Here is an 8,704-nt window from a genome sequence, read left to right on the forward strand (position 1 = left end):
AGATGACAATAACATTAGCTATCGTGGATACAAGGTTAGATAGCTGTTTAGATAGTACGCTATCATGGGATGGTCAAAGGATTGGATTGTTCATGGCTTACTGATGTTCTTATTATTGTTATCCTCAGGATTATTCCTTTTGTTGTTCTTAAATAATAAGATCACAAAAGCTTTCAATGGAACAACGTTAGTGCAAAAACAAAGGGGAATTGAGGATTAGAATAGGACTATATATAGGACTATAATATGATTAGGACTATGGATTAGAATAGGACTATATATAATAGATTAGAATAAGACTATATATAGGACTATAATAGATGTTGTGATAGTTGGGGTCAGATGAAGGTCAGGAGACATTCATCGATACAGCAGATGGGACCACAGAGTCTGGAAAGGTGAAAAGGAGTAGGACGAATGAGAAGGAACAAGGAAGAGCAAAGCAATGAATCAGAAGTAGCCACTTGGCTGACGTGGCCCAATCCAAAGTTGGTTGTGCCGGGAACTGACTCTATATCTAGTGGTTGTTCAGAGTAAAGGATCTTCTCACTACGACTCTCGTGGAGTTGTCATGGAATCCATTGATTTCCACATGCAGACGTGGAGGGGAAGGGGCACTGCAGGCCCAGCGGTACCGGCCAGCAGCCACAGCCCAACTGTGACCCCACTGGCCAAGGAGCAGAGAGGCCCTGCCCACAGCAGCAAAGGAGCCCTTACCTTCCCCTTCCTCCTCTCTCCAGCGCAGGCAGACCCCCAGAAGCCCTCTGCCCGGCAGCAGGTACTGCATGTAGGGATACGTTGCTCTCAGCCCGCTCCCTCCAGCTGGTGGCCTCCTGCATCCCTGCGGACACAGTGCACGTTGACGGCAAGTACTCTCAGAGTCCTTGTCCCATCAGTACTGGACTTCATACTCCACACAATCCTAAGGGACAAATGGGACAAGGGTGACCTTACAGCTCAGGTCCCCGTATGTTGGGAACCCCTCCTTCCTGGGCAGCCTCAGGCAGCCCCCTCCTCCTCCCCTCCGCTCACCTCACCGGCTCACAGTGAGCTTGGTCTGAGCCCCACAGCCTTTTATCTGCTCCTCAGACATCCTCTAAAGTACATTTAGATTTGCTGAGTCATTAAGGTTAGAAAAAACTAGAAAGGTCGTCAGGTTCAATGGTCCAACCAGGTCCTGGCCCATATGCTACTGGAAGCACCCCGAAGATGTCATCAACTGCTGCTTATGTGGCGTTGTCGGGACCGGCTGTTGCTGTTCCGAGCCCGACGTGGTACCCGGGAGTGGCTTCGCTCCTGGGCTGGCTCTGTCCTCCTAGACCGACTCCCACGGTGTAAACAAGGCTGGCTCTGTGACTCTGCATCACGACAACGTCGGAGGGGATCAGCTCCGAGTCCGGGCCCTCCCTGTCTGCGCACACCGGGTTCCATCAGCCACTGTGGAACCCCTCGAGTGCCCCGGTGCTTCCCGTTGGCTGTTGCTGTGAGTGCAGCTCTCTGTTGGTGTTTGCCTGCTCCCACGGCGTGTTCGGGGCCAGCTTGGGGTATCTGGGACCTGGCACTGCAGCGGAGAGCGGCTTCTTGTCCGGGCCCGCCCTCCCCGTCTGGGTCGGAGGTTGTAGCCATGTGCCGGGGTGAGCCTCAAGGCCTCTGACACCTCCCAGCTGTCCAAGTCCGGGGCAGAGTTATGGCAGCTCCCACGTTGTCCTCGGAGCTCATTAAAGCTATTCTCATTCTGAGGTAAACGTGGGGAGATTCTCCCATGGTCTGTCCCACGCTGTCTGGACAGGCCGCTGCTCTCAGGCACATGGGAACCATGATCTGGCCCCAAAGGTGCCTGGCTGGTGGTGATGGAAGTACTACTGTCATGTGCTGGGGAGCCTTGGGATGGCCCCAGTCCCCGTTGGCTGGTAGTGCTGGAGTCTGTAAAGGAGGCAGGAAGGTGAGCAGGATTGAACCCTGCCTGGGGGTGCGATCGGATCCCAGCTCTCCAGGGTAAATGGACGTGAGCAAGACCGCCCTGAGCATGCAGCACACAGTTCTTTGCTTCTTACCGGTGCCCTCTCCAGCACAGACATTGCACTCCCAGGTGGAGGCACTCTCACTCAAGTCGGAGCAGCGCCGATGGGTGCCCTGTGCAGCGCAGGAGCTGCAGAGCAGCAGCTCCCAGGGCCTGGGGAAACAAACGGCTTGTGGACATGAGTACTAAGTCATCTGAGCCAGGGAGAGCCCAGCACACCTCTGCTACTCAGTCTGTGCTCCCCAACCCCAAGCTGAGGCTGCGATCCCACGCAGAGCCCTAGAGGGCTTCTGAGGTAACTCACCCCGCTCTCTCTGCCTGCTCCCTGCCTTGTGGGTAACAGCACTCGCTGGCATCGCAGCGCCCGTGCCTCTCTTGAAGTGATGCATATGCATCATTCTCCTCCCACGTTGGTATCCTGTCAGAGAAGGGAGGGAACGTCATGAGCACTACTGCACCAGGACTAAAACTAATCCACGGCATCCCTCCTACTCCACCCAATCCCCAGTTCCAGCTTCCAATGATGCTGAGGCCTGGTTTAATGGCAGCAAAGGGCCAGGCCTGCAGGGGCTGTCAGAACCTGGGCAAGCACAGCTCTTGTGTCCTCACATCTTGGGAAATGGCTGAAAGACACCAACCTGACTGGTATGCGTATTCCCAGGATGATCATGTGTAGGCCAAACCTGTCCTTGTCTCTGCAAATGGGACACTGGAAGTAGAAAACCCCAGCACACAGGGCCTGTTCCTGCAGCAGAAACACAAGAATCAAGCAGAAACACAAGGATCTGGTGCTGCTAAGCTCCTGCCGTGCCCAACAGGCAAGGGGAGGCCTCCTACCTGGATGCAGGCCCGGTGGAACCAGGCATGTTGGCAGAATGGGCACACCATGGTGCTGTAGGAGATGCTATCCCCCACGGGGTCCATGCACATGATGCACCTGGTGTCCTGCGGTGGCACTGCTTCCACTGCCTGCTGCGGGCGGTGCTCCCAGCAGAAGGACCTGCAGGAAGGTGGGAGGGATGGGCAAGGTGAGAAGTGCTGCGAGGAGGGCAGAGGAACACCAAGGAGCCCCAGGCTCTGGCTCTGGCTCTGTCAGGCTGCTGGGAGGTGTCATGGCGCCTTCCTCGCTTCTTTGGCTGGTGCTGACAGCAGGGGTTGGAGGCTCACAGATGAGGCCTGGCAGCCCTTACCAGTACTGGTGAATGTACTGGGTGACACATTCACCCTGCGAGGCACAGGGGAGATGGAAGCTGCGGTCGCATCCTCTTTCTGTGCAGGTGATGGAGGCACCCGTCTTGCCACAGACAATGCAGTGCTGGAAAGAATAGAGCAGGTCCCATAAGCAACAAGCTCAGGGCCTGTGCATCTGACCCCCCACTACTGGGCAGAGTCCAGACTGCAGGCATGGCTGGGTTGCGCTCTGCAGAGCTGCCCGGTGAACAGTCATCATCTGCAAGGAGGGGACTTTGTCCTGGAGCTTGTTGGAAATGCTGGGATTGCTTTCTTAGGAGCAGGTTAAGATCACCAGTCCTCTCCAGCCACAAATCTGCCTGTTCCACTCAGGTCCTCACCGTCTGCTCTGCCTGCTCAACTGTGCGTATGATGTCTTCTTGGGAAAACATGAAAGTCCTCTCATCTCGTTGTTGACAGAGGCCACTGGCAAATAGCTGCACAAGGGGTAAGAACATGATGTTGTAAGGGCAGGAAGAATGGAACCGTTGGTTGGAGGAAGATGGTAGGAGCTGCAAGGGAACTCACCGCACAATAAGTGTGGAAGTAGAACCCATTTATCTCGTATTTTTGCCCAAGGATGTCTGAGTTCTCATCCACCTGGCCACACAGCTTGCATGCTGGAGGGGAGAGAGCAACAGCAGTGAGTGAGTGCCTTGCCCCTCGGGCCATCTGCCTCTGAGGGCTGTTCGAGGGGCTGTTGTGTGCCGGCCATGTGAAGAGCAGGGCCTGAGGCTGTGGAGACGAAGAAACACTGCAGGCCCAACAGGCCCGACAAGCAGCCATAAGCCCAACCGCAACCCCTCTGGCCAAGGAGCAGAGAAGCCCTTGCCGGCCCTTTCCTCCCCTCTCCACTGCAGGCAAACCCCCAGCAGCAATCTGCCCAATGATGGGAAGCTGCATGTAGGGATATGTTTCTCTCACCCTGCTCCCTCGAGCCAGCAGCCTCCTGTGACCCCTCGGACATGGTGTATATCAACAGTGAGTACTTGTAGAGTTCCCTGTCCCAGCAGTGCCTGGCTTTCTCCTCTGCACACTCCTGTGCCAAGCCTACAGGAGAAGCGGTACAAGGTTGAGATTACAGCTCAGTCCTCAGAGCAATGGGATGCCCTCCTCCCTGGGCAGCCTCAGGCAGCCCCTTCCTCCTGTCATCAGTGCACCTCCTCAGCTCACACTGAGCTTGGCCTGAGCCCTGCAGCCTTTTATCTGATCCCAACCCCATCTGTCACAATGGCCACTCCCAGGTACCATTGTTGACATCATCACCCCTCACAGGGGGTGAGGGGCAGCAGGCACCCAAGCAGGAGGGTGGTGGAGCTAGGGCAGAGTGAGGGGCCCAGTGACGGGGGCCCGCATCACCTGCACAGAAAGAGGATGCGACCACAGCTTCCATCTCCCCTGTGCCTCGCAGGGTGAATGTGTCACCCAGTACATTCACCAGTACTGGTAAGGGCTGCCAGGCCTCATCTGTGAGCCTCCAATCCCTGCTGTCAGCACCAGCCAAAGAAGCGAGGAAGGCGCCATGACACCTCCCAGCAGCCTGACAGAGCCAGAGCCAGAGCCTGGGGCTCCTTGGTGTTCCTCTGCCCTCCTCGCAGCACTTCTCACCTTGCCCATCCCTCCCACCTTCCTGCAGGTCCTTCTGCTGGGAGCACTGCCCGCAGCAGGCAGTGGAAGCAGTGCCAGCACAGGACACCAGGTGCATCATGTGCATGGACCCCGTGGGGGACAGCATCTCCTACGGCACCATGGTGTTCCCATCCTGCCAAAGTGCCTGGTTCCACCGGGCCTGCATCCAGATAGAAGCTCTGGGAATCCCCATCCTGGGAATACGCGGACCAGTCAGGCTGGTGTCTTTCAGCCAGTTCCAAAGATGTGAGGACACAAGAGCTGTGCCTGCCCAGGTTCTGACCGCCCTGGCAAGCCTGGCCCTTTGCTGCCATTAAACCAGGCCACAGCATCATTGGAAGCTGGAATTGGGGATTGGGTGGAGGAGGAGTGTTGCCATGGATTAGTGTTAGTCCTGGTGCAGTAGTGCTCATGACGTTCCCTCCCTTCTCTGACAGGACACTCGGTTTCCAGGCTGCCAGGAACAAGTCTTTCTGGACTGCAATGAACATGCCCACCTCCACCCTCGCTGATCTGCCAGGTCCCAGTTCTTCTCAAAGGTTTTGGACTTTCAGAACTGCAACAAACAAGTCCATGGCATGCAACGAACACGCCTTTGGTGCCCACAGACTGTGCAACGAACACGTCTGTTCCTGTTCGGGCGCCAATTGTGGCAGACAGCAAGCGAGTAATCACTCCACTGATGCAGTTGATGGTGATCCTCTGTTTATTTATAATAGCAGCTTATATTGTTACCATTCTAGATTACAGCATTCACTATAAACTAGCCTGCGCAGTTCATATATCCTATTAATAATAACTGTGTGTTTTGAGCACGTGGATAACAACAGCATCTGATTGGCTCACAGTATACAATCATGCACCTGTTATGTTTGTTCCAGTTGTTTCATCTAGTTGCTACTCTAGCTGAAGCATGCATCTTCTCCTTCTTTCTGGTAAATTCCTTTCTGCTGATTTACACAGTTAATGTTCTGTTCACGTCCTAATTTTCGAACAATAGCAACCTTTATATCCAAGATTGCTCACACCACTTCTCAACAATTTCCTGCACTAGCCCACGGGTTAGCTCCAAGAAGGTCCCAGAAGAGACCGAAGTCAGCTCTCCTGGAGTCCAGGGTAGCAACCCTACTTTTTGGTTTGCTTCTTCCACTCAGGATCTTGAATTCCACCATCTCGTGATCACTACATCCCAAAATCTGTCCCTAACCTTCACTTCCCTATCAAGCCCATCCTTAATAGGAAGAACAAGGTCCAGGAACACCGCACTCCTTTTTGGCTCCTCCACCACCTGTGTAAGAAAGTTATCTACAACACATTGCAGGAACCATCTGGAGCACGTGAGCCTGGCCATGCTTCTTTCTCAACAAATATCTGGAGAACTGTAGTCCCCCATAAGAACCAGCACCTGAGATTGTGAGGCTACTTCCAGCTGCTTGTAGAAAGCCTCATCAACTTCCTCCTCCTGATCAGGGGGCCAATAATACACCCCCACAACAGCGTCCCTCACACTAGCCTGCCCCATAATTCTCACCCACAAGCTTTCCACTGCTACATCATCCTCCCCAAGGAGGGCAGTGCCGCCGCTGGCTCCAATTGGCTGAGCCGTTGTTTGTGGGTGTGGCCACTGGGAGCCAGCTCGAGGCAGCATGGATCTCCCCTCCCAGTACAGTGGTGCTGATCTATAATGCCAGCATGTGTAGGGCATGCGCGTGTAGGGTGAACCGTCTTGGAGGACAGGTGCTAGAAATGAGCCGTGCTTCTGCATTTTGATCTTTTATTGGACACGCGTGTCAGCCCCACTAGAGGTGCCGGGGGGACTGCCTCTTGCAGGGCAGAGAAATGCACTGGGCACTGCTGGCCCTCCTCTTCGTAGAGCGCCGGGGCCTGCCGGCCGAGTGCTTCCCACCCCAGCCGTGAGCGGAGGGGCCACGGCTGCAGCCCTGCTCTGAGGGGCCTGCCGCCTGGAGACCCGGCTCCTCGCTGGGCCGCTCCCACTCCCTGGGGCTGGGTGCGGCAGGGAGCTCGGAGGCATCCTCCCCCGGGGCCCCGCTGGATGTGCCCAGGTGCTCCTCCACGTTGGGACCTGCAGAGCTGCTGGAGGGCGGGGAGGTGGTGGGACCAGATGTGTCTGAGGGGCCATCCTCCTGCTCCTGCTCCTGCTCCTGCTTCTGCTCCTGGGCTGTGCTGGGCTCTTCAGGGCCATACTGCTTCTGGACGTTGTTGTGCTCTTGGAGGCCCAGCATCTTCCGAGTTTTCGGGCCGCACTGGCTCTCGATGGCTGTGATGAGAGTGTTGATGAGCAGTGCAGGGATGGAGCTCAGGGTGTGCTGTGCACACTGAATCAGGATGTTTCTGTCCAGCCCCACCTGGCACAGGATCACGCTCTTCATCCAGTTGATCTTCCACCAGTGTATCTCTGGGTTGCGTCAGAATTCTTGCTGCAGCCAGGGTAGAACAGAGGCGAGGATGCCTTGTCTGACCCTGAAAAGTGCTGCCTAGACCCCTGGGAGGATGCCGCCCACTCGCTCTGGCTGCACAGTCATCGGTTCAGGGGACAGTGGTGCAGAGGGTAGAGCAGATGTTGCAGTGCCTCTGGGGCCGGCGGCGGTGCTGAATACAATGGAAACTGGCACTGCAGGCGGAGAGACGACATACTCCATGTACTTGTTGTCTCCCAGCACAGAGACCCTCATGGTCTCCATGGCTGTCCTGCACAATGGGCAGCTGCCTTTCATGGTCACCCATTGCTGGATGCAGCTGAGGCAGAACATATGTTTGCATGGTACCGTGTATGCGATGTCCCCCCGCACATCGCAGCAGATGGCACACATCCACGCCTCTTCTGCGGACATGCTCCTCTCGCTGCAGCGAGCTAGGAGAACTGAGGATGACAAGTTTTCTCCCTCACCGGAGCTGCAGCAGTGGTTTTGCACTCTGGAAGAGGAACAGAGGTCACGCTCAATTGCTGCCCCAGAGTGTGAAAGTCCTCAGGCAGTTTCTCACAGGAAGCCCTCCCAAGCCCTTGACTGGGCTGTCTCGTGCTCCGCGCTGGCCCAGGGCCAGTCTCCCCATGCTCGCCCCAGGTGTCCCCACACCACTCACGTCCGCTGCTGCGAGTGTGCTCCGTGGAGTCCTGGTTGCCTGCACTAGGCAGAACCAGGGAAACACAAGCAGTACTGCAGGGTCAGGCGCTGAGATGCTGCAAGCAGCCCCAGGCACGACCCAGCACAGCACAACCAAATCCTTGCTCGACCGACAAGCCTCACAGAGCTGCTGAGCAGGGGCCAGGAACGAGCCAGAATGAGTCAGGTTCTGCCAGCACCCCAGGATGAGCACTGAGGGCTAAGCAAAATCTGCTTCCTGGCGATGTCACAGCCCGCTTCTTGGGGACATCACTATGGGCTGTCCGCTCCCCACAGCCCCCACCCATGTTTCACATATTGCCTTCTTTTCTTGTTGCTAATCTGCTGTACCTTCCCCTTCATTCCTGCCCACTCTTTATGCTCTACATTTGACATTAATGCATGGGTCTTTCTTTTGTTCTGATTAAAGCAGCTCTAACTGTTTATATGTTTCCTCTGTTTCTTCCCCAGTAAACTGTAGATGTTTCACTAGTGCGTTATGCAGAAATTGGGTTTGGCATTCTCTTCTTGCTTCAGGACTGCCCAGTCGATCTTTTCCTTTCTCCTGCCAGCATTATCTTGGTGCTTTTCGGAAATATTCTTCTGTTAGCATTTGGTGAATATCTTTCTTTCTGAGTGTTGCATCCCACCTGCAGATTCCTTCGGGATGGCTTAAGGTGAAACAGCATTCAAAATCTAAACA

General features: G+C 55.4%; 1 protein-coding gene across 1 annotated transcript; it reads right to left on the reverse strand.

The window, feature by feature from the left end:
- Positions 1 to 1,215: 1,215 nt before the first annotated feature.
- On the reverse strand, positions 1,216 to 4,964 carry LOC136054525 (uncharacterized). Its single transcript, XM_065745818.1, is given in 12 exon segments — positions 1,216 to 1,377; positions 1,379 to 1,959; positions 2,055 to 2,173; positions 2,325 to 2,438; positions 2,659 to 2,765; positions 2,858 to 3,020; positions 3,211 to 3,335; positions 3,592 to 3,687; positions 3,779 to 3,870; positions 4,175 to 4,300; positions 4,499 to 4,567; positions 4,859 to 4,964. Coding segments are annotated over 12 exon segments (1,860 nt in total).
- Between the last annotated feature and the right edge of the window lie 3,740 nt (positions 4,965 to 8,704).

Source organism: Cyrtonyx montezumae, unplaced genomic scaffold, assembly GCF_038088225.1.
Source record: "Cyrtonyx montezumae isolate F1298 unplaced genomic scaffold, pur_monq_1.0 scaffold_38, whole genome shotgun sequence".
Classification (NCBI taxonomy): Eukaryota; Metazoa; Chordata; class Aves; order Galliformes; family Odontophoridae; genus Cyrtonyx; species Cyrtonyx montezumae.